Source organism: Pongo abelii, chromosome 13 (assembly GCF_028885655.2).
Source record: "Pongo abelii isolate AG06213 chromosome 13, NHGRI_mPonAbe1-v2.0_pri, whole genome shotgun sequence".
Lineage (NCBI taxonomy): Eukaryota > Metazoa > Chordata > Mammalia > Primates > Hominidae > Pongo > Pongo abelii.
The window spans coordinates 76,458,270-76,484,694 of NC_071998.2; the positions used below are offsets into that span (position 1 = coordinate 76,458,270).

Genomic DNA, 26,425 nt, shown 5'->3' on the forward strand with positions numbered 1-26,425 from the left:
TTCTTCTGTTGAAACTGATGTTTCTTTTTAGTGCTGTTACTGGTCCAGAATAAATTTCTTAGGATCCAACAGTGGTTCAGTGTATAGTATGTAAAACTCTTCTCAATTTATACTATGTATATGAGAATAATTAAATATATACCCAATATGTTTGTCCATATTTGAAGGTATGGCTTTCTTTTTTTTTGAGAGGGGGTTTCAGTCCTGTTGCCCAGGTTGGAGTACAGTGGGGCATTTTCGGCTCACTGCAACCTCCATCTCCCGAGTTCAAGCTATTCTTGTGCCTCAGCCTTCCGAATAGCTGGGATTACAGGCGTGCACCACCACGCCTGGCTAATTTTGTATTTTAGTAGAGACCCGGTTTCACTGTGTTGGCCAGGCTGATCTCGAACTCCTGAGCTCAGGTGATCCACCTGCCTCAGCCTCCCAAAGTTCTGAAATTACAGGCATGAACCACTGTTCCTGGCTGTATGGCTTTGTAAGTTGTTTGAAATAGTGTCTACTTTTTATACAGTTGGTGGTTATTTACATATTTGTATTGATATGAGTATCATTATGGAAAATCTTATTCATTTGGATGGAATTTTAAAAAGATTAGTTTGAGTTAGAGAAATACAGATTATTTTAAATACTGGTATTTTTAAAGTACAACTAAAAGGACATCAAAATCAATGGGGCAGAGAGAGGATTCCTTGAACAACAGTGTGTGAACAAGGTGATTAGCACCCTTGAAAGTTACTTTATCATTATTTCATATCAAAATTTCAGATAGCTGAAATGTGTTAAGTATAAAAAATTACTTAAAAATCAGGAGAAGACAGTTCACAGAAAATAAAATGGCCGTTAAATGTAAGGTGCTTACCCTCATTTTAATGCAAATTAAAACTGAAATGTCATGTTTTTACCCATTGTTGGCAAAGATTAGAAATTTTTTATAACAAGATTGATGAGGATGGGAAAACAGGCACTCAAATACTCTATGTATGTATGTGTATCAGTGAATATGAGCGGTCATTATTTCCTGCTTCTTAGTCTTTTTTTTTTTTTTTTTTAGAACTTCTTATTGGGGAATAATTTCAGATTAACAGCAATTATGGGAACCAGCACAAGGAACATATAATTCGTATGCAGATTCAGCTACTGTTAACATACTGTCCCATTTGCTTTTTTCACTTATGCGCATGCTCCTGCTCGTGCTCTCTCTCATGTATATATGTATGTCTTTTCCTGACCTGTGAGTAAGTTGTGCCCATTAAAGCCTTCTTCCCTGTGACACTTTAGTGTGTTTCTTCGAAGAAAAAGGGCACTGTCCTGCAGAACCACAACACAATTATCAATTTCAACAAATCTGTAATAACAATGCACTATTCAGATTCCATTTTTGTTAATTGACCCAATCCTGAGTGTTTTTTCCCTACAATACAGGATCCAGTTTAGAATTATGTCCTGCATTTAATTGCGTATCTCTGTAGTATTCTTCAAGCCGCATCAGATCCTCAGCTTTTCTTTGTCTCCGGTGACATTGATATTTTTGTGAACACAACCTTATCCTGCTTTTCATTTCTTAATAGGCTATGCCTCACTTGGGTTTATCTGTTCTTTCCTTACGATTAGATTTAGATTGTGCAATCTTGGCGGAATATAATATAAGTGATGTGTTTTTCAGGGTGTCACAACTGGAGGTACACAGTCTGTCTGTCCTTCATTGGCGATATTATTTTGATCAATCCATGAAGATTTTGTCTTATTACCGTATGGTTACTGTTTTTTTCCCTTTGTATTTAAGCAATCTTGGGATACACTTTAAGACCATAAAAATATCCTACTGACTGAAGTCTCTCCCCTTAGATTGAATATCCATTGACGGTGCTTGCCTAGACTAATGTTTACTGTGACGGTTGCAAAATTTGTATTTTTTTATTCTAGTTCATTTTCCACATTGATCAGTCAGCACTTGACATCCTACTCTAAGCAAGACTAATACTTTTTTGATGGGAGTGTAAACTCTTAACAACTTTAAAAAAGAGCAATGCGGTGATATCTATCATAATCTGAAATGCACGTCTTGACTCAGCAGTTTCACTTCTAGCACTCTATCCTACAAATATATTTGTGTTTGTACACAAAGACCTGTGTACCAAGGATATTACTTACAGAATTGTTTGTGGTAACTAGTTTGGAAACCACCTCAGTATCCATCAGTAGGAGACTAATTAAAAGATGTTACATTCATACAATCAAGTGTTTTGCTGCTGGCCAGGCATGGTGGCTCATGCCTATTAATCCCAGCACTTTGGAAGGATGAGGTGGGCAAATGGCTTGAGCCCAGGAGTTCGAGGCCAGCCTAGGCAACATATCGAGACCCTGTCTGTACAAAAAATACAAAAATCAGCTGGGTGTGGTGCTGTGTACCTGTAGTCTCAGCTACTAGAGAGGCTGAGGTTGGAGGATCACCTGAGCCTGGGGAGGTCAAGGCTGCAGTGAGCTGTGATTGTGCCATTTTACTCCAGTTTGTGTGCAGAGTGAGACCCTGTCTCAAAAAAAGGGTATTTTACTGCCTTTAAAATGGAGGTCAATTAAAAAAAATTGGAAAAAAAAGGAGATTGATTTATGTGTAGAGATAAGATTAGATTTCTAAAGTGAGAAAAGTCGGGTGTAGTAAAGCATGTGTATAGCTTGCTACCACTTTTTTCTTTTTTAAAAAGGGAGGTAGCTAAATCTTCATACATAAGAGGATAACAGGTTTTGAGGGCTGGGGTGTACACTTGTTTGCACTGTTGGGATTTTTAGAGTGTGTCTGCATTATTTTGTTTTTAAATAAAATAAGTTTTTTAGTAACAGAAGAAATTGTAATTGAATTTTATTTCTAGAGGGTTCCACTTTGTTACCCAGGCTGGAGTGCAGTGGCATGATCGTAGCTCACTGGTAGCCTCGAATTCCTATGCTCCAGCGATACTTTGCCTCAGCCTCCCGAGTAGCTAAGACTACAGATGTGTTCCACCACACATGGCTAATTTTTAATTTTTTTGTAGAAGACTGGGTTCTGCTTTGTTGGCCAGGCTGGTCTCAAACTCCGGTGCTCAAGTGATCTTCCCACCCCGGCCTCCCAAAGTGCTGGAATTACAGCCGTGAGCCATCACACCTGGCCTGTAATTGAACATCCGTTTATATTCTGGATGAAGGTCTTACTAGGAAATGGGAGAAATCTTAAAGGAAGAGACTAAAGGACAAGAGTGATAGAAAAACTTTTAGGAAAAATAAAGATACAAAGATAAGACAATTTTTATGAATTATGATCGTGTTCAAATAAAGTACAACACTCAGGCCCAAATGAATAAATGGGCAATAAAATAAGTTGCTTATTTTATGAAGGAAGGTTATCGAATGTTTATAACACCTTTAAAATTTAGCTTCAGTATAATCCAGGAAATACAAATGAAAATGAGTAGTTTGATTTTTTCTCTTTTTTTTTTTTTTTTTTTTTAACCTCACCCACCTCTTGATCTCAGATTTCGCGGCTCCTAGAACTGATTGATTTTCATGAATATAATTTTAAAAATGAAAATGTTCAATGTTGGAAGGAATGCAGTAAGTTGACACTTCTGTTTTTACTAGTATACATTAGCACAGCTGTCTTGGCAAACAGTTTAATAATGTGTATATCAAGAATCTTAAAAATACTGATATCATTTAAACTAGTTATTTCACCTCTATAACTCAGCCTTAAAGAAATAATTAGGCTGGGCGCTGTGGCTTACGCCTGTAATCCCGGCACTTTGGGAGGCCAAGACGGGCGGATCACGAGGTCAGGAGTTCAAGACCAGCCTGGCCAACATGGCGAAACCCCGTGTCTACTGAAAATACAAAAATTAGCTAGGCATAGTGGCACATGCCTGTAGTCATACCTACTTGGGAGGCTGAAGTGGGAGAATCGCTTGAACCCGGGAGGCTGAGGTGGGAGAATCGCTTGAACCCAGGAGGTGGAGCTTGCAGTGAGCCAAGATTGTGCCACTGCACTCCAGCCTGGGTGACAGAGTGAGACTCCATCTCAACAACAGTAACAGAAAAGGAAGTAATTAGAAATCTGGGTACTTTATGCCCAAATACATTAACCAGAATTTTCAGTAGTGAACAATTGACACCAACCAGAATGCCACCATTAGGGTTATGGTTGAAATAAATTATGGATAATTGATTACACATAATTTATTATGTATATTGAGTATGTAGTTATTAACATGATGAAAGAGTGCTTAATAACATGGAGAAATGCATATGTCAAAAGGTTAAAAAAGCAGCATTGTAGCCAACTGTGTAAAAATAAAACTGGAAAGAGAAAACCAGAAGTTTGCTTCTGGGCCAAAAGATTCTGTTTTCTTTGTTTTGCTGAATTTTTCAGATTTTCCAGATAAGTTTGTCTTAGTCTTATAATTAGAAAAAAATATGAATCTAGTAAAAAGTCCTCAAGAGACCTGGTGATGAATAAGAATGATTTGGCTGGGCGCGGTGGCTCATGCTTGTAGTTCCAGCACTTTGAGAGGCCCGAGGTGGGCAGATCACAAGGTCAGGAGATCGAGACCATCCTGGCTAACACGGTGAAACCCCATCTCTACTAAAAATACAAAAAAATTAGCGGGGCTTGGTGGCCGGGGCCTGTAGTCCCAGCTACTAGGGAGGCTGAGGCAGGAAAATGGTGTGCACCCGGGAGGCGGAGCTTGCAGTGAGCCGAGATCGCGCCACTGCACTCCAGCCTGGGTGACAGAGCAAGACTCCGTCTCAAAAAAAAAAAAAGATTTATAATGAGCAAATTATTTATTTAAATTGGATATTTCTGGAGTTCTTAGCTGCTGATGTATTTTGTTCTCAGGCGTGTCTCCTGATCTGGAGACATTTTCTGATTTCTTTCTTAACATCTTGCTCACATGCCCAAAATAGGAACCCTATCAAACCACTTTTCCTTTGGCATTCTGTATCTTACAATATCATACTGCCAGTGTTATCTTTGATTGCCTTTTTCCTCTTACCCCTTACGTTCAGATTATTTTGCTTTGGCTTGCAGATGCCTTGAATCAGGGCACTGTTTTTTCTCTCATCCTTTCTGCTTTAGTTCGTCAACCTTAGATTTGGCTTCCTTGGAGTTTCTGAACTCTTCTCTCTGGTCCAGTATTTTCGTTCTAGTTCATTCTCCATGTGACCAGCAGTTATCTTCCTAAAAATAGATATCCTCATATTTGTTATGTGAAAATTTAAGTGGGGTGTGTGTGTATGTACATTTTAATAAAAGTACTAATACTTGTATGTAGTTTAAAAAGTTAAATAGCCCACTTATGTGGAAAAATAGTTCTCTTTTTTTTTTTTTTACTGTTCCATATTATTTCCATATATCTGGATATAATCTAATATTCCAACTTCTGGATTTAAGGATTTACTAACTTTAGCTTTGATATGTTAGATTAGATCAGAATATATCATATATTACCTCTGCCCTTGCCCCAGCTAGTCATCTAAAAGCTGGTTAAATCATTATGGAGCATCAATGTTGTTGTGATTGTATAAATATAATGAGAGGTGAACCAAAGTAGTATATGCTTATATTTCCCTTCTCATACAAAATTTTGTTTTCTTATATGTGATAATTGTCTCTCTTTTTGATTTGCTTAGTTTTCTATGTACTTCTCCCCAGTTCTTTTGCCCTCTATTGTGAAACCTATCAGATAATCTGTCAGTTGTATATATTTTTTTGAAAATGCTCCTATTGAAGTCTTCTTGTTCTCCAGTTCAGCCTGCATCACTTGTGTGCTATGCCCACTACACAGCTGTGTCATTCTAGTTTTTTGTTCTCTGTTCTCCAGGAATTTGATTGTTTTGTTAGGTCCCTTGTTATGTGGCCCACATGCCTTTATTATTCTTAGTTTATTGTTTTGCTTGGTGGAATATTTCCAGTTCTTCAGAGAGACAAGAAGGTAGATTTTGAGACCTGGTATGTCTTAAAAAAAAAAAAAAAAAAAGTCTTCCCTACCCTCACACTTATTTGGTAAGTTGCTGTTTACCGTATAAATAGAAGTAGTCTTCCTGCCTGCCAAAATGTGCCCTATATTCTGTTGCTTTTCTGTTATATAGATGGATCTTCTGTATTCCTAAGGGTGATAACTTTTGCTTGTGCATTGATCCCATGCTCTGTCTTCACAGATACTGCTCTAACAATTCTTTCCTGTGTTCTTTGCATAATGAATTTACCCCTCTGCTAGATAATTTACATCAGCATGCAAACGTGCTTTATATTCCTCTTGTTAAATCTATCATTTCTTAGCATAATATTGTCCTTCATCTTCTGCACATACCTTAATTCTTCTTTTCAGCCAGATCCTTTTTAAAAGGGGTACCCACAGCCTGGACAACATAGCAAGACCCCATCTACAAAAAATAAAAAATTTAGCCAGGCATGGTGATGTGGTACACCTCTGTAGTCCCAGCTACTTGAGGCTGAGGCAGGAAGATCACTTGATCCCAGGAGTTTGAGGCTATGGTGAGCTACAGTTGCACTCCACTCCAGTCTGGGTGGTCAAATGACTCTGTCTCTAAAAAAAAAAAAGATGTGTTCATACTCAGTGTCTCTGGTTTTCTTCTTTTTCTCTCTGCTCTAGTCAGGCTTTACCCCTTTCACTAAAACTACTATGTCACAGTCATCAAAGACCTCAGTGTTAAATTCAGTGGTTAGATTTGGTCTTAAACTTGAATTACCAGCAGATTTTGACATAGTCATCACTCCATCCACCAAATACATTCTTTGCATGGCTTTTAAGATGCTTTTCTTCCCTGGTTTGCTACCTCACTGGTGGTTCTTGTCTGTTATCTCTTTCTGTAAACCAGAACTATACAATAGAAATATAATATAAGCCACATGTATAGTTTGATTTAGTGTTCTAGTGGCCATGGGTGAAAATAATTTTAATGGTATATTTTATTTAACTCAGTATATCTAAAATATTAATGTTTTGGCTGCATAGTATTGTGTGAAGAGTACAGTTTTTGAATACTTATTGCTGGCAATCAAAGGATGCTACAACTACTGGACAAAAGTAGAATGAGACACAGGATATATACCTAGTCTCAAAATATCTTTCCACCAGATACTTATTAATTACAAAGGGAAAAATGATAGCCTTGTGATGGAGAAACTTGGCAGATAGCACCTTAGTCAAGTGGCCAGAATTACCATTAGTAATTGGACAGATTGACACGTGCCTACTTATACAGTGCTCTAGGAAGCACACATCATCATTTCTGTGGTATTCCTATCAAATATGATATAACTTAAATTTAATCTTGAAGAAATATCAGGCACACCCATTACTGAGGGATATACTACAAAATGTATACTACAAAGTACTATTCAAAATATACTATTTTGAAGTACTGTTTGAAAAGATACTTCCAAATGTCAGATATGAATGTTAAGGACGGAGGAAATGCTCCAGATTAAAGGAGGTTAGAGACATGAATTTCTGTATTTGGTAATTGTACTGTGGTTATGCAAGAGGGAGATTTTGTTTTTAGGAAATCACGCTGAAGTGTTTAGAAGTAAAGGGGCATCATAGTCTGCAACTTAATCTTGAAGGTTTCATTTTGTCATTATCACAAGTGCTAACCTGTCTGTTAATACTCACAAATTCTGTCTTCTAACTTGTTAAGATGAATGTATTCCTGTTATAATCTAAGCTCAGCTCCTCCACTTGTGTTGCATTACTAGGCTCTCCTTCACTACTCGCTTACTCTTATTGGCATGTAAACATGCTTTACATTCATTTGAAAACACCACAGTTTCCTTGATCCCATGGCTCCTTGTATCTACAATCCCATTTCCCAGCTACTCGCCAGGAAAAATGTCTTTAATGATTTGCTTATTTTACTTTTTCTTTCATTTTATCTTTATTTACTCCAAATGGTCATTCTTTACCACCACTACAGAGAACTGGTCTTTACCCATCTTGCTAAATTCAGTGTTCTCACCCCTCCCTCTCCAACCTGTGAGCATCATTAGACCCAGTTGACACACTGTGAAATACTTTTTTCTCTTTGTCTTCTTAATACCAGTCTTTTGGATTTCTTTCTGCCTCACTGGTAAGTCTAGTTCCTGTGCTTACGTCTCTAATTGCTAGAGTACTCCTGGACTCCCTGCCTCCTCCATAACTGCTCCCTAGGTTGATTTCCTCTAGTTCTGTGGCATTCAGTATCAACTAACTATACAATGATGAAGTCCAAATTTATACCTCTAGGCTTGAGTCTTTGCCTGACTTCCAGTCTCACGCAAGTGAAATCTGAAATCTCCACTTGGATGATCAAAGAAATTACAAACTTGATATAACCAAAATTGTACTTCATTTCTGCCCTTACACCTGCTCCTCTCAAATACTGCCTTATCCCAGGAAATGGTACCATCATCTGCTTAGACCAAAACCCTAAAAATGAGGCTTGATTGTACAGTTTACCTCATATCCACATTCAGTTCATCAGCATATCATGTTAGCTCTACCTTTGAAATATATCCTGATTTTTCTTTTTTACCAACTTCTTACTCTCCCCATTGTTGCGATCCCAATCCAAGTCATCATCAGCCCTTGCTTGGACTGTTGGGTAGAGTCCAATGTCTGATCTCCCTAGTTTCACTCTGACTTCTGTCCTCAAGTCCACAAATCTTCAAGAGTGATCTTTAATGGTAGCAGTCTGTTTACATGACTCTATTGCTCTCACTTATCCAATAACTTAGATTAAATTCTTATTACTGAGGTTTATATTCCCAGGACTTGTGATGTTTTTCCAGAAGGTTTTCCTAAGACTCTTCTTGGCAAACTTACAGATAAGGTTTATGGATATTTTTATTTTGTTGTTTTTCCTACACAGTGTTTGTCTGATTTTTTAAAAATAGGAAGAGGAAGCTGGATGTGGTGGCTCACACCTGTAATCCTAGCACTTTGGGAGGCTGAGACGGGTGGATCACTTGAGCTTAGGAGTTCGAGACCAGCCTGGACAACATGGCGAGATCTCATCTCTACTAAAAATACAAAAAAATTTAGTCCAGTGTGGTGGTGCATGCCTGTATTCCCAGCTACCTAGGAGGCTGAGGTGGAAGGATTGCATGAGCCCAGAGGGGGGTGGAGGTTACAGTGAGCTGAGTTTGCGTCACTGCACTCGAGCCTGGATGACAGTGAGACCCTGTCTCAAAAAAAAAAAAAAAAAAAAAAGGTCGGGGGGTGGAGATTTTATGTTGAAAAAGAAAAACCTAGATTTTTTTTCTGAAAAATTAGGAGACCTGACCACACTGGCCCTGTATTCATTCATAGCCACAACAGGATAAGTAGTGGCTGACTCCTTTTAAATGAAGCATATGTTTTCCAATTTGCCAGTCTCTACCATTCCCTAGTGTATGTTGTAGCTAGCCAGATGTATTTAGGAAGTTAACCTGCCTTCTGAGTTCATGACCCCTGCCCTGGAATAAGTCATTCGTTGAACACATATTTATTGAATAGAAGTCTGTTTAGCACTATTCTAAGTCCTGGAGGTGAAGTAGTAAATAAAGCTGTGATCTCATGGATTATACCTTTCTTGGGACAGATAGTCAGTGTATATGTAATTAAATACATATATAATGTCAGGTGGTGATTAAGTGCCATGAAGAAAAGTAAAGCAGGCTAAGGGGATATAAAATGGTGGATGGTGCTGTCTTAGAATGCATGGGGAAAACCTCTATTTGAGGAATTGACATTAGAACAGAGGCTGGAATATAAGGGATGAAGCCTTGTAAATATTTTGAAGAAAATCATTTTGGTGTGGGAGCCATGAGAGGAGGGTGTGTTTGGTATGTTTGAATGACAAGAAAGACCTGTCAGACTGCAGTGCAGTGAATGTGAAGTGGTAGGAAATAAAGTTGGCGAGGGAGACCGGGCCATGTGATGTAGGGCCATAGAGGCCATGGTGGGCTTAGGGATTTTGCTATGAGGTAGAAAACTATTGAAAGGTTTTGAATAGGAAATGACATGATGTGACTTATTTTCAAACAATCCTTCTGCCTTCTGGTGGTGTATAAATTATAGCAGGGACTAGTTGTGGTAGGTGGGGGAGTTGTCTGGAGGTGGTTACGAGAGTGAGCAATAGTGGTGACTTAAACTAGAGAGCTGTGAAAGGGTGAGAAGTAGTTAGACTATAATCTGAAGATAGAGCCTACCGTGTTTTCTGGTGGATTTGATACAGGATGTAGAAAAACGAGAGGAGTAGAGGCCAGGTTTTCAGCCTGAGCAACTCTAGATAGATAGTAGTGCCATTTAGTGGTATGGTAAACGCTAGGAAAGTAGGCATCAAGCTCCTTTTTGGAGATGTAAAATTTGAGAATCCTGTTTGATGTCCAAGTAGAGACAGACTATAAAAGAGGATAAGCTTATATAGCTCTGTAATATGATGAGTGTTTTTTTTTTTAAGGACTTGATTATGTAAGTCATAAAATACACCTGAGTTCTTTGAGACCGAGGATATTGGGTTTATTTTCTTACTGTTTGTGGGGTATAGTACCTCACTTGAATTTGATGCTCACTGTTTTTTTTTTTCAGAATCCAGAAATTGTGCTGTAGCTCCATCCCCTTTTGAAACTATTATTCTGTTATTTTAGGTTTCTACATTTTTTTTTGAGGTGGAGTCTCGCTATGTTGCCCAGGCTGGATTGCAGTGGCTCGATCTCTGCTCACTGCAGCCTCCACCTCCTGGGTTCAAGTGATTCTCCTGCCCCAGCCTCCCAAATAGCTGGGATTACAGGTACATGCCACCATGTCTGGCTAATTTTTTTGTATTTTCAGTATAGATGGAGTTTCACTGTGTTGGCCAGGCTGGTCTTGAACTCCTGACCTCAGGTAATCCGCCCTCCTTGGCCTCCCAAAGTGCTGGGATTATAGGCATGAGCCACCACGCCCAGCCTTAGCTATGTTTTTATAGGAATTATAGTAGGCAGAAACACTCTTTTAATGGGGCTTATGACTTGTTAATCAAATCAGCCAGATGACAGTAAATGTATTTTCTTCAAAGGAAGTCCAGCAAATCACTTAATTTGTTAATGACTCAGCAATGAAATCATTTAAAAAATGATTTGGGGAACGGGGGTCCTATGTCTGAATGACTCAGTTTTTTTCCTTCCAATGGACTATAGTGGAACATGGTTTTACTCTCACTTTGAATAATTCTGTTTGAGAAATCTTAACTGTGCAAGCAGTCACTTAATAATTTTTTAAGTAGTCTTATCTAAATCTTGCAGCACGGTCATTAAACAGTAATTATTATATATTTACTGTTCACCTGTGAATGTGGGACTACTTTGTGAGAATTATTACTGTGAGATATTTTTGTAAGTATTACCTTTATATGGCAAGTGAACATATTAAATTGCCTAAGGACAAGCAATTGAAAGTAAGGACAGAGACAACATTTGAATATGGTGTTTTAAGTGTATGCCTTCAAGAAAAGCTTGGGTGTATCCTAGCAATATTTAGACAAGCAGGATGACCTCCCATTTCTGTTTGTTTATTAAATAGTGATTTTGTAAGAGAAATATAAAGAAAAATTTTATATTTTGCTGCTATTTAAGGTTTTTTGCTATTCATGAGCCTGATTATTTCCTTTTTGTATAGGAAGATTTTCAGTCAATGACTTATGGATTTAAAATGGCTAACAGTGTGACAGATCTTCGAGTTACAGGTAAAATTATTTTTAAAGATAATTCACAAGTTTTACATTTTCATATGTTTCCTTTTAAAACTTATTGTTTCTTTTTCTAGGCATGCTAAAAGATGTGGAGGATGACATGCAAAGAAGAGTAAAGGTATATATGTTTTCTCTTTGGTGTGGGGTTTTGGTACACCTCTAAATGTCAGTTTAACTTTACCTAATTACAAATGTGTAGAACCACCTTTCTCCTGTATGTGCTTTGTATTTTTTTTGTAATGAATTTGAACACTGCTAGAGGAGTTTCTGATAAATTAATGTCATTTTCAAATTTTAGTATATGTGCTGCCGAAGCGAGCACAAATTAATATCATTTTCAAGTACAGCCATCCCTCAGTATTCTCAGGGCATTGGTTCCAGGACCCCTGTGGATACCGAAACTCAAGGATGCTCAAGTCTTTTATATAAAATGGTGTGATATTTTCATATAACCTGTTCACGTCCTTCTGTATACTTTAAATCATCACTAGATTACTTATAATATTTAATATGATGTAAATGCTATGTAAATAGTTGTACTGTACTTTTAAAATTTGAATTTTTTAATGTTATTTAAAAATTTTTTTCTGAATACTTTCAATCAGTGATTGGTTGAATCCAACCCATGGATACAGAGAGATGAGTATATTAAAATTTAACCCACTCGATTCTTTCAACTTTTTGCCAGTGTTTAAGATTTTTACTATGGTATTTTAAAAATAGTATTTTTCTCCCACTACTGTTTTGAGTTCCTTAAAGGTAAGGACTATCTTGTTCACCTTTGTATCTTTAATAGCTGGTACAGTGTCTGGAACACAGTAGGTGAACTCAGTAAATGGTGATATTCCAAATCTGGTGAAAACCTTCTAGATGACCTTGATGATTTGCTGCTTTTCATAGAGATGGGGGAAAAGTTATATTTCTACATTCTTTTAAACACTAGTATAACAGTATGGTTGTCAAACTTCATATTCTCTTGTTTTGATTTTTACAATTCAGTGAATTGGGCAGTTAGACACACTGCTCCACTTTTAGATGAGGAAAATACAGATCAAAGGAGTTAAATAACCTGTGTCTTAGCTTTACTAAAGGGCATGTAAATGGCAGCTTTAGGGCTAGAACCCACAACTTCTAGTGGATCTTCCTGTAGTACCACCCTGGTATTTGGTCAAATAAAATTGTCCACTATAACATTTGTATTAAGAAATTGTGTATTTTAGTGTAAAACAGATTGGTATTGACCATTGAACTTTATTTTTTCATGATGTGATTTTTGTGAAGGTTACAGTTTTTTTCTAACAGGGTTAGTTTTGAGAGCATCAGAAATTTCAATTAATAGCTCCTTTTAAAGGAAAGTGTACTATGTGCCATATACTTCTGCTTATGTTATTTCATTGTTTTGCTTTTGCTGTTTGAATACTTAATTCTTTTGCATGATCTTTATATTTATGTCCAAATGACCTTTCTGTGTATAGGATTAATAGGAGGAACGTAAATACTAGACACAGCTTTTTTTCCCCAACTATTTTCCCCAAAAAACAGATTCTTGTGTATACTTAAAAAATTAGTGTTTTTCCTTATATATTTGTAATGTAATATTTTTTCAGGTTTGTGTTTAATTCACCTTTTTTAAAATTTTAGAGTACTCGAAGTCGACAAGGAGAAGAAAGAGATCCAGAAGTTGAACTAGAAGTAATTGAACTTATTTTCTGGTAGATAATATCAGAGAAGTCTACCTGTTAATGTTGTAGTTTTATGAACTGCGTTATAATTTATGGAAGCCCTTTTTAAGGTATTTCTTTAAAAATTGGACATTGCAAGGGATTTTATTTCCCTTGTATTTATTTTGATAGAATGATAATACAGCTCTTTCAAATAGATGATTTCAAAACTCTTCAGTATTCCTGTGAGGTAGGAAGAAAAATACGATCTTTCACAGATGATGCACCAGAGCTCCACAGTATCAAAAGTTGCTCAACCTTTGTCTAGATTCTAAATTTTCTGACTCTGCTTAAAGCACATTTTAATCAGTCCTTTTTAAAATGCAGATAACATCAGTTTTTTTAAGGTAATAGTGTAAATTTTGACTTAGGACAAGATCAGTCCTGTTGATATAGAAACTTCACATTCCGATTTCAAAAGAATAGGCTTTGTTTTGTTTTCTGCAGCTCCTTTTTCAGGCTTTTAAAAGCCTATAAGTGAAGGTGTCTGTAATGTAGTAAGTTATTAACATTGAGATTTAGGAGTTAATATATTTTAAATGAAATTCCTTTCACCGGCTTTGCATCTTTTAACTTTTAGTCCTTTCTTGTTTCTTTAGCACCAACAGTGTTTAGCAGTATTCAGCAGAGTGAAATTTACTCGTGTGTTACTGACAGTGCTTATAGCCTTTACTAAGAAAGAGGTAAGGGCATTCAATATAATATGTCTATTTGTTTTAGTGATTTTGGCTGGAATTCCCGAGTGAAGCAGTTCTGAAACTTTTGCCTTGAAGTGCTCCTGATCCCAGATATACAGAACTCGGCATTTGGTGTATTTATACCAGAGTAACACTGATGACTTTCTCAAGAAATCACATGAATTTTTTTTTTTTTTTTTTTTTTTTTTTTTTTTACTTATTTGTAAATAATATGTTAGAAGCTGAAATTACTTGTAGGTTGTTATATTTTGTGAATTGAAAAGGAGAAAGTAAAAATTTTAGGTAGGCCTGTTCTTACCTTCAGTTACATAATTAACTGTTGGATTTGTATAGAACCAAAAGCAAGCCCTAGATGGTGAATATTTTTTCCTTTTTGTATTTTTGCACTAACTCAATTACAGATTAATTTGTGAATAATTTATAAGTGGTGAATAGGGATCCAATTTTTACCATTAATTTAACTTCTGTAATTCTATTTCTTCCCATTTTTTTTTCCTACCTTGATGAATGACATAGTAGAATTGTTGAAAATTTTTTCATTTTCTAGTTGATTGCTGCTTTTGGTTTTTATTGTGAAAAAAATAATAAAGTAAACCAACAATATTTTCTATTATTTTAATTGATCCTACAAGTTATAGATGTGAGTAAAAAAACCATTTTCTATCCTAACAGGATCTGGACATCCTGTATTAAGTGCATAGTTTATGAAAACCAATGTCATTACAGCAAGCATTTAATTTCATTATTGTTTATAGGATTTTCCTATTTAATGTATATCTTTCAGTGAAAGAATATGTAAGAATGTTTTTGGTGATTTATTTGCTAGACCAGTGCTGTTGCAGAAGCTCAAAAATTGATGGTTCAAGCAGCAGATCTTCTTTCTGCCATTCATAATTCATTGCATCATGGCATCCAGGCCCAGAATGATACTACAAAAGGAGGTAATTGTTCAGTTTGCTCCTACTCTTTCTTTTTTTCGTTTCTATCCAAAATATTTAGTGCTTAGCTTGTACTAAAGTTTTTTTCAAGTCAGTCTTGTACCTTGGAATGTTTTACTCCAGAGACTTACAGTGTTTAGGCTCCTGTCTGTAAATATATACTAGACTAAAAAACAATACTGTAGAACTTAGCCGTTTCCTGTATATTATTATTTAGACTTGGAATATGTATCCTGTCTTACGTCCATGCTGTGATGTTACAGTCTGGCAGCTGCTTCTTGCTGCCCAGAAAAGCCAGCACAATGAGAACGGCAGAGAAAGAGTTTAATTATCATGAGTCAGCCAAGTGGAAGGATGACAGCTGTTTATCAAATCTTCCTCCCCGAGAATTCAGGGACTAGAATTTTTGAAGAATAGTTTGGTGGGCAGTGGGTGAGCAAGGAGAGGAGATTTGTTTCAGGAAGGGACAGTTACCATCTTTATTTCAAACTGTAAACTAAATTTCTCCCATAGTTGCTTGGCCTACACCAGGAATAAGCAAAGACAGCTTGTGAGGTTAGAAGCAAGATGGAGTCAGCTATGTCAGGTTTCTCTCATAATTTTTACAAAGGCCATTTCAATAACAGTGAATCACCTTTTTAATCACCTCTCCTCTTTTTTGTCTGAGAGATCACTTCGATTACACGTTAGAAATGCTTGTTCCCCAGTGCTGTAAAGAAATAGTACTTGAACATAAATTTAATTTCCTTGGCAAGGCCTTTTTTACTTTCTGCAGAAAGGGTACACTCGCCAGCAGTTTTGCCACAGGAGTACACTAAGCAAAGGAGACAGGGTCATTTATAACCTGACGCGTCCACCCTACTGCTGTGTCCAGTTTCCATTGGCTGAAACAGGACCTTACATTCTGTATTTGTCCCAATTGGCTAGCAACTTAGAACTTTTTAAAAGAGGCAAAGGCAGAGGAGAACAAAGGAAGGAGGAAGTAACTTGTGGAATGCTGAGAAAAGTAAAAACTCCTTCAAATAAGAAAGAAGAACAGGCTATGACCTAATGCTTGCTTGGACCAGTATAAGCATGCCAGGGCAAATATTTAGGCTAAATTCTGGGAGCTAAGAACAATAAAGTACGTTGATTTATTATGGCTAGCAGATATTTAAGAATGTTAGCACAGGTTTTTGAATAAATTTTGCTTCTAAGAGAAGTTACTATTTATTCCTAATTAGATGGGGAGGAAAGTCTTTGAAGAAGAACTTCTACTTTACTTTTTACACACAGTCTACTCTGAACACCAGGCAGGCCTTATTCTCCTTGTTTTGGAAAAAATTTCAGTCTGTATTTTTCCTGTGCTCTCACACCACCACAACAGTCATCAGTACAGAAGACTTGAGTGATAACTCTGTAGGTTTTTCCACACACACCAGCTGGGTGCCCTCTAATTAAACTCCCATTGAAGGAGTGTTTGTGGTAGTGTGGAAAACACAAACTCCAACCTCTACTATCTACCCGGAGGTAATGCCAGATCCCACAGGTTGACGGCTCAGTCCCCAAGACTGCTCTTCCTCCCCAAACACCAGTTCCAAGTCTGGGTTTCCAGAACTTCTGACCCACTGGCTTTCAGTTGGGATTCCCACGACTCTCTTTTTGGTTTCAGCTAATTTGCTGGAGCGACTCACAGAACTCTGGGAAACACTTACTGTGTTTACTGGTTTATTGTGGAGGCTATAGGATATGAAGGATACAGATGAAGAAATGCATAGGGTGAAGTATGGGTAAGGGTCTCGGAGCTTCCATGCCTTCCCTGGGTGTACTATCTCCTAGGAACCTCCACATGTTCGGATATCTGGAAGCTCTCTGAACTGTGTCCTCTTGAATTTTTACAGAGGTTTCCTTACATAGGCATGATTGATTAAACCTTTGGCCATTGGTGATCAACTGGACCTTCAGCCTCTCTCCCATCCCTGGAAGTTGTGGGGTGGGGCTGAAAGTCCCAGCCTTGTAATCATGCCTGTCTTTTTGGTTATCTGCCCTACCCTGAAACTATCAGTCATTTGCATATCAAAAGACAGCACTTGGAGAGTCTAAGATTTTAGGAGTTATGTTAGGAAACAAGAAGGAAGACCAAATATATATTTCATAATGTCACACCCTCTGTGTTCTCATTGCATTCATACAGGCCTCTGTTACATTTTTTTTAGTACATTGTATTTTAGTTTTTTACCCATTTGTCTTTCCATGAGATTTTGAGCACTTTTAGGCCAGGCACTCTCTTCTTACTTCTGTATTGCCATGCTTGGCATGTTGTTGGCACTCAGATTTTATTTATGAAATATGCCTTAAAAAGAATAGTGTACCTCTGTTGTAAAGTTTGCAATGGGTTAACATTGTAGATAATGTGTAGCAATTTTGATTGTCCTTAAAACTCATTAAAATGAGATGAAATTTATATCCTTTTTTCCCCCCTCAACGACTTGGCCATTCCAGTAGAGATGAAGAGAAATTTATATACTTCAAATTAGTGTTACCCAATTGTCAGTCTTGTAACCAGAAAGGCAAGTTTTTACTGATTGACACCTCATTCCTTTTCCACACCTACCCTCCATTTAGAGACAGGCATTGTGTTCCCCTTCCCATACATTTTTCTTTCTGTGCTAAAATGTTAGCAACCCAGAAGGTAATTTGGGTTAGGAAATCCGTATTGTCATAATTTTTATGTTTCTAGTAGTTGTGCTGACTTTGTATTTATCATCATCTTCACTTTTTCCAAAAGAGGGAATGTGTTTATAGGATGAGTGACTAGGTGGCATTCTGTACCATAGGACATAAGGAGGTGGTTATGCATAGCAACGTAGTAGTACATGTTTACAGAGAGGGATAAAATGTCCACAACTCTGAAATGCTTTGAAATCTACAGCAATAATACTTTTATGAAAACCACTATATAATAAATGACTTCAAAGTAATTTGTTGGTTTGTGTATCAACAAGATGATGCAAAGCAAGAATCTTCCAGATGATTGGAATCTGGATGTTTCTTTTTGCCATGTCTGACTACTCCTGGGCTATTCTGCTCTGTATCTGTAATCAAACTCTGAGATGATAATTTCCATGGGATCATTAGTAGCCACAGCTTGTGACTTTCCTATATTTCAGACCAGTGTTAAAAATAGCTTGTGCATATGATCTCCTCTATTACTCTGGTTTTGTAGTGTGCTGACAGGCTTCAGGAAAATTGTTTATGTAAAATTGGCTTGAATAAACCTTTAAAAATGTAATCTTATGACTAAGCAAGTGAAATTTTAAATTTAACAAGTACTCACCCTGTGCTTGTATGTGTAATGCCTTTTAGCTGGCATAATTTAACTTTCTAATTATCCCTTAATCATAAGCCGTACAATTCTATAATAAAAAAGTTAATGCCTTCTTAATGTCTATTCTAGTAGAAGAATGATGAGAAAATAATAGTATAGATTAGTTTTGGTCTCTACTCATTTTGCCTTCTGATTATATTACAACTCCAGCTGGTGACAAGATGGCTGTGTAAATCTTGAAATCACTGAACATTCATTTTAGCTTCTCATTGGAAGGTAGATATTCAGTATGAATTGTAAACTGGCATTAAGGGAGAAAGTAGGAATAATCAAACTTGATCTGAGAATTACTTGCTGGTGCATTTTCTCAGTGCATAGTAATATCTTTATGAAGATGCAGAATGCAAAAGCGGTTTTGGAGGTGGATAAGGAGGGCAGCTTACTGATAATGGGATTTTTTGATGTGGTTACATGGAGCACTGTACTAGTAAAGTAAGTATTTGGCCCTGGAAAATGGATAGAAAAGCAGATTTTGGAGTCATTTTCAGTGCTTATTGAGGGAGCAGATGTGTTTACTTGGGACTTACTGGATTCAAAGATGTGACCTTGGGTTATATTGTTGTTGAAGGAAGAAAGGAGCAAAAAAATCCGGTGAAACGGATGTTTTTCTTTGTTTTTGCTTATGCTGTCTTGAAATTTTACAGTTCTTTTTTATATGTCTGTGGAAGTTTAGCTCATCCTTTAAAATGATGTTCACATCACCTCCTCCAATGAGACTTTCCTGGTTCTATTTGTCAAAATATGTTTCTCTTTCCATGTTCACTCATAGTTATCTGTGAATTGGGTCTAGTTTACCCTTTAGATTATGAGCATCTTTAACAGTTGCCAATGGAAATAATATATTTAAATTTATGTTGCCTGAAATTAATAGATACTCTTGGGGAGTGTATTTTCAAATCTAACACACAGTTTCAAGAGGACTTGTCATCTTTTAAAAAGAAATTAAAAGATACCTGAATAAACTTGGTGGGTTGAACACATGTATTTGCTTTCTGAAATCCCAAAGAAGCAATGAAGAAGTGATTTTTTTCTTTCAAGGCATAATTGATAAAGATGAAAAAGACGGGGAAAGGAGAAAATAGCAACAAAATTATTTTAGAAGCTGGAAAACAGAAGGACATTGACTTACCTATCTCCAAATAACTGTATTTTTAGCCACTGATAGAGGAAGTCAAAGGCAGCCCAGTTTATACTGTGGATCTCCTGAAGGCTGCATTATTGGTTTGCCAGATACTTCTGGAAATGGGTATGAGAAATTTAGCTGAAAACATGAGAACTGGTTGATATCTGTTCAGAAGCAGGAATTTCATCCCCCTTTTTGCTGAGTGGCATTCCTGAACCTCACAATACTAAAAGTTTATTCTCTGGAGGAAGGGGGCAGAGGGATTCTGTACTTGAGGGTATATGAGGCCCAGTTGTAAGGGTACACATTATGAGAGAGTTAAGTGAAAGTTAAGTAAGTTATTATTGTGACCTACTTTCTTTCCCCATCTGCTCCTCTCCTCACTCCACTTGGCTTTCAGAACAGTATAGCCAGGCACATACTCTCCACTTAAGAGTTTAGAAGATTCTTCTTAGGGAAATCTGACAAGTCCAAGAGGTGGGGAAAAACAACAGCAAAATCTAAATATGCTAATTTCAGCAATTCCCCTGGTAAAATGGCTTGGTTGAAAGCTTGACCTGTATTCACAGTGCTCTTAATGGTTTTTTTTGGTGTGTGCTCTAGTTTCAAATCTGAGTATATAGTTAAGGGTGGAAATCTCTAGCCTGAAAGAGAGAATAAAACAGGCAAGCAAACAAAGTACCTTAAGAGAAATGGGAAAAATCAATACGTATGTAAAACAAAAATAGGATGCTATATGAAAGGAAAAAAGGCGAATATGTTCTTTGAGACTGAAAATAGAAGAGCACGGCGGGTGGGGGGCAAGGGGAGGGATAGCATTCAGAGAGATACCTAATGTAGATGATGGGTTGATGGCTCAGCAGACCACTATGGCACATGTATACCTATGTAACAAACCTTCATGTTCTGCACATGTATCCCAGAACTTAAAATAGAAGAGCAGAAATGACAAAAATAAGTAGGAAGTTTAGAAAACAAGGTTGCAGAAATCTTAGAGCCAAAAATGAAAAGGTGAAAAATAGGAAAGATAAAGATTATACTGGGCTCAGTCAAGAAAGGTCTGCTATCTAATAAAGGTAAGTAAATAAAACATATAAAGGATAAACTAATAAAAGTTGTTCCAGAAATATAGATCAGAAAATAGAAGCAAAAAAAAAAAAAATCACTGGATGTGGTAGCCCATGCCTGTAATCCCAGTGCACTTTGGGAAGCCAAGGTAGGAAGATTGCATGAGGCCAGGAATTCGAAACCAGCCTGTACAACATAGCAAGACCTCATCTCTACAAAAAATTTAAAAATTAGCCAGGTGTGGTGGCACGTGCCTTCTAGTCCCAGCTATTCAGGAGACTGAAGTGGGGGGATTGCCTGAGCCCAGGAGGTTGAGGCTACAGTGAGCTATGATTGTACCACTGCACTCCAGCCTGGACGACAGTGAGAAACCCTGTCTTTTTAAAAGAAACAAACATGTAAGAAAATTTCTTGGAGACAGATGATATGAATGCACAGATTGAAAGGGCCAATAAAGAGCCACCCAGCACAACCAGAATGAAAATTGACTTGTGTTGAGGTGGCATATCATTATGAAACTAAAAGTGACAACAAATAGAAGATCCTAAGAGAAAAGAGGCAAAACCAAGTTACACAGAATCAAGACAGAGTGTCACATGTGCAGCGGTAGTGGAAATTAGAAGTCAATGAAGCGAAAACAAAGATCATATTTCCTAATGCAAAACTTACTCAAAGCTATAGCAATGAAGACAGTGTAGTTCTGGATAGATACAGATCAGTGGAATAGAATAGAATTGAGAGCCCAGAAATGAACACTCATGTTCTCGGTTGCTATTTGACAAGGGTGTCAAGACAATTCAATGAGGAAAGAAAAGTCTTTTCATCAAAGATGCTAAGACAACTGGATATCCACATGCCAGAGGATAAAGTTGGATACTCCCCATCACCCCTGCTGGTCTTATGCAAAAGTCAACTCAGAATGTATCAGTGACTTAAATGTAAGAACTAAAGTTTTGAACTCTTAAAACATAGGCATTAATCTTACACCCAGATTAAAAAAAGCAAACCTGCATGAAAAAATGGGCAAGAGATTCGAACAGACATTTCTCCAAATAAGATTTGCAAATGGACAAAAAGTACATGAAAAGATGTGCAACAACATTAGTCTTCAGGGAAATGCAAATCAAAATGAAAAGTTGCTGCTGCCCACCCACTTGATTGCTTTAATAAAAAAGATAAAAAGTGTTGGCAAGGATGTGGAGAAACTGGAGCCCTAATACAGTACTGATTGGAGTGTAAAATGATACAGCTCTCTTGGAGATAGTCTGGTAGTGTCTCAAATGTTAAACATAGAATTATCCAAGGGAAATGAAAACATCCAAACAAAAAGTTATACACTAATGCTCATAGCAGCATTATTCATAATAGCCAAAAGGGAAAAATAGCTCAAATGTCCATCAATGGATGAATGGATGCATAAAATGGTATATCCATATAGTGGTGTATTATTTGTCAACAAAAAGAAATGAAGTACTGAAGGACCTTTAAAACACTGTGTTACATGGAAGAATCCAATCAGAAAAGACCACGTATTGTATGATTTCCATTTATATAAAATGTCCAAAGTTGGCAAATCCATAGAGACAAAGTAGATTAGTGGTTTCCTAGGATTGGGGGAAGAATCATGGGCAGGTAAGAGAGTGATTGCTAATGGGTATGGAGTTTCTTCGTGGGGTGATGAAAATGTTCTAAATTTGATTGTGATAGTTTCACAACTCTGTTAATGTATTAAAAAAACCATTGAATTGTATACTTTAAATAGGTGAGTTATGTGGTATGTTAATTATATCTCAGAATTGTGAGTAAAAGAAAATCACTAGAGAAATGATTTCAGACTTTGGGGGAAAATGGTTTTTAATGTTGAATTCTAGACACAAACTATCATTTAATTTTGAGGAAAGATAATTTCAGGTACTTAAAGTCTCAGAATTTATCTCACAAAAGTTTTGGAAGATGTGCTCCATTAAAACATGGGAATAAATCAAGAGAGAGGGAAGCATGAGGTTTAGGGAAAATGAGAATCCATCATAAGAAAATAATGAAGGAAATCCTCAGGATGGTGGTGAAGGGAGAAAAACACAAGATAATAGCTGAGCACCATGTATGGACAAGTCCAGATTGGAGGAAGCCCCAAGGCTCTAGGGAAAATGTCTTGAAGATACAAGACCACTGTTGCATTTGATGTATTCAGAAGAGATTGAGAGAACTGACAAATGGTTTGGGGTTGAATTAAGCCTTATGAGACAATTATTAAACTTCAGAATGCATATGAAAATTAAAATTTTCACATCTGGGGCAATGGATAACTTAAATCGTAGTGGTGCTAATGCTGACTTATTTACCTGATCATAGTGGTGCAAATGCTAAATATTGATTATAACCAAAATTATGATCTAACGATATTGTAGGTGAGGGGACGGAAGTGTGTGCAGACATGTAATTTGTATGTGGTTACAGTGCTACTTGTTTTTTGTTTTACACATTATCTCTGACTTCCTCCTTTTCAGGTCTCTGACATCTTCTAGAGATGGAGGTGGAAGTCAGAGATAATGTGTAAAACTGAAAAGAAATGAAGGAGTACTCTGAGCTTGTTTTTTGGCAATATGTAGATCAGAGGCGTCCAATCTTTTTTTTTTTTTTTTTTTTTTGAGACTGAGTTTCACTATTGTTGCCCAGGCTGGAGTGCAATGGCGTGATCTCGGCTCAATGCAGCCTCTGCCTCCTGGGTTCAAGTGATTCTCCTACCTCAGCCTCCTGAGTAGCTGGAATTACAGGCGCCTGTCACCATGCCCGGCTAACTTTTTGTATTCTTTTTTTAGAGGAGACGGAGTTTCACCATGTTGGCCAGGCTGGTCTCGAACTCCTGACCTCAAGTGATCCGCCCGCCTTGGCCTTCCAAAGTGCTGGGATTACAAGCGTGAGCCACTGCGCCTGGCCAGGGTGTCCAATCTTTTGGCTTCCCAGGGCCACCCTGGAAGAAGAATTGGTCTTGCGTCACACATAAAATATGCTAATGAGAGCTGATGAGCGAAAAAAAGAAAAAATCACCAAAACAAATCTCATAATGTTTTAATAAAGTTTACAAACTGGTGTTGTACTGCATTCAAAGTCGTTCTGGGCTGCAAGTTGGACAAGCTTGAGGTAGATAATACCAAAAAAGAAATACAAGAGATAACTAAGAGGAAATGGAAGAGATTGCCTCTGGGGAGAGAGGCATATTGGGTGGAGAACATGGTTAGAGGATTGATTGTTGGTTTTAATAAAAGCCTTGTTCAACTGATTCTTGAGCCACATGCATGTGTGACTGAAAAAAGTTAAAAATTTTGTGTGTATTAAAAATAGATTAAAATATGTAGAATATGATGGTACATTACCTGTGATATGGCTCCTTTAACTTCCTGAGGACTGACCTTGGTGCTGAAGACAAAATTATGCTATTACAACCCAGTTGGCTTAACTTGCCCACCATGGCAGTGTATTGTGCAACAGAGGTGGAGCTGACTTCATTTTAAAATCACAAGCCATTAGAGAGTACTAAGCCATGATGTGCTAGTGCCAGGAGTTTGAGATGTTTATTCTTTTAGTTCAAAATTTTTTCTGTTTTTAAAAAAGTCCATACATACCCACACATGTGTGCTTATGTGTGTCTAATCTAGAGGATTTCTAGTTTGGGGATGGTACTGTGAAGATGGCTCTGATGTTTCTACTCTCTAAAACCAGCCCAAATCTATAAGGAATATGGGAAATAGAATCTTTTCAGTGTCTTAAAAGATAGGTAACACTTATAACCAGAATCAAAATAGAATGGGACCCAGGAGAGGGAGAACATTGAGAATGGATAGATTTTCTTGGTGTAAACATAAGTAGACCTGCAAAGGACAGTGTTCTCACAAGAAGTTGACATAACTTGAAGGGACAAAACTAGGGATTCTCTTGGAATAGTCACAGGTGTGGAGTACACAAGCTGACTGTGTTAAACTATGTGAATAATACCTTGGAAAGGCAAAGGAGGTGGGGCTCTGCCAGAAAACATGCACATGTACTGTCTTGGTTTCTGCTGCAAGATAGAGGAGATGCTATTGATGTTTTAGTAGTCTGGTTAACTGGTAATCTTTGTGTCAGTAAAAGAAACACATGCAAACGGGCACATCACATGTGGCTTAAGGAAAGTCAATGAGGCCTCCAGCTAGCCTAGAGTGCTATTCTAACACCTCACTCAAAAAACTGGTTCAAGAAGCACTCCTTCAGTGATATCATAATCAAAAAAGAAACTGCACAGTATTTATACACAAATATTCCAAGAAAAGAAGCAGATGAAAAACACTGCTCAGAAACACTTTTGTACAAAAATTGAAAGAATTTATTTAAAAATGGCCTCTATAGAACAAGAGCAGAAAGTGAAAATATTAAGACTAAAGGAAGAAGTAACGAATAATAGAAAGGGAGTAAAAGTGACCAGGCAGAGTTCAGGAAAGCAGTAGAAGAGAAAAATCCTGAGAGATCTCATTGAAAATAGCAAAAGCATTCTAGACATTGCTGAAAAGCTGTAAAGGACATGGAGGACCGGGCGTGGTGGCTCATGCCTGTAATCCCAGCACTTTGGGAGGCCGAGGCAGGCAGATCACCTGAGGTCGGGAGTTTGAGACCAGTCTGACCAACATGGGGAAATCCCCGTCTCTACTAAAAATACAAAATTAGCTGTGGCGGTGCATGCCTGTAGTCCCAGCTACTCAGGAGGCTGAGTCAAGAGAATCACTTGAACCTGGGAGGCGGAGGTTGCAGTGAGCCGCGATCGCACCATTGCACTCCAGTCTGGGCAACAAGAGTGAAACTCCATCTCGAAAAAAAAAGACATGGAAGTCAGGATTGAGGAAAAAACTAAGTGAAGCAAAAGTGAGCAAAGGAGATGTGAAGTATGATGAGAAAGTGATAGCAAAAGAAGACTCAGTATACATATGATTGGTGTCCCTTAAGATGTGAACCATATAATGGAGCAGAAAAAAATGTTAGACATTTCTAGAAGAAACTAGAATTAAATCCATGAGTGTCCATTGAAAGAGTATAATGTGTTCCAGGATAAATTGATAAAGAATTATTAATAGTAAAATAGAGCCTAGTAAATTAAGATCTAAAGCAACTATTATATTGGCTTCATGGTTCTTCACATCAACATCAACACAGAAAGTAGTGTAACAATATCTTCAAAGTCTTCAAGTAAAGAACTGTGACCTGCTGGGCGTGGTGGCTCACACCTGTAATCCCAGCACTTTGGGAGGCCAAGGCGGGCGGATCACGAGGTCAGGAGTTTGAGACCAGCCTGACCAACATGGTGAAACCCTGTCTGTAATAAAAATAGAAAAATTAGCTGGGCGTGGTAGTGGGTGCCTGTAATCCCAGCTGCTCGGGAGGTTGAGGCAGGAGAATCGCTTGAACCTGGGAGGCAGAGGTTATGGTGAGCTGAGATTGCGGCATTGTACTTCAGCCTGGGTGACAGAGTGAGACTGTCAAAAAACAAAAACAAAAACAAAACAACTGTGACCTAAGAGTTTTACACCCATTCCAAAGGTCTTTGAGTGATACTCGTAGAAATATTTTTAAACTAGCAAGAACTTGGAATATTTTTCCAAAGACCTTTTTCCTGGAGGAGAAAGACTGAAATCAGGAATGAAATTCAGCCTACTGAGACATAAATGGAAAAGCTGTGGCAGAAGGACAGGCATTGAGCTTTGATTCTGTTTCATTGTAGAACTGTGGTTAAAACGGTGGAA

At 37.5% G+C, this 26,425-nt stretch overlaps 1 protein-coding gene across 6 annotated transcripts in view; it reads left to right on the plus strand.

The window, feature by feature from the left end:
• The window catches only part of NAA35 (N-alpha-acetyltransferase 35, NatC auxiliary subunit), an 80,390-nt gene that overhangs the window by 21,711 nt on the left and 32,254 nt on the right, over nucleotides 1-26,425 (plus strand). For all 6 annotated transcript variants that reach the window (XM_024251718.3, XM_054519382.2, NM_001131965.2 and 3 more), the window contains 5 exon segments: nucleotides 11,670-11,736; nucleotides 11,817-11,860; nucleotides 13,384-13,434; nucleotides 14,063-14,146; nucleotides 14,988-15,102. In XM_024251718.3, the coding sequence (XP_024107486.1) occupies nucleotides 11,670-11,736; nucleotides 11,817-11,860; nucleotides 13,384-13,434; nucleotides 14,063-14,146; nucleotides 14,988-15,102 (361 nt within the window).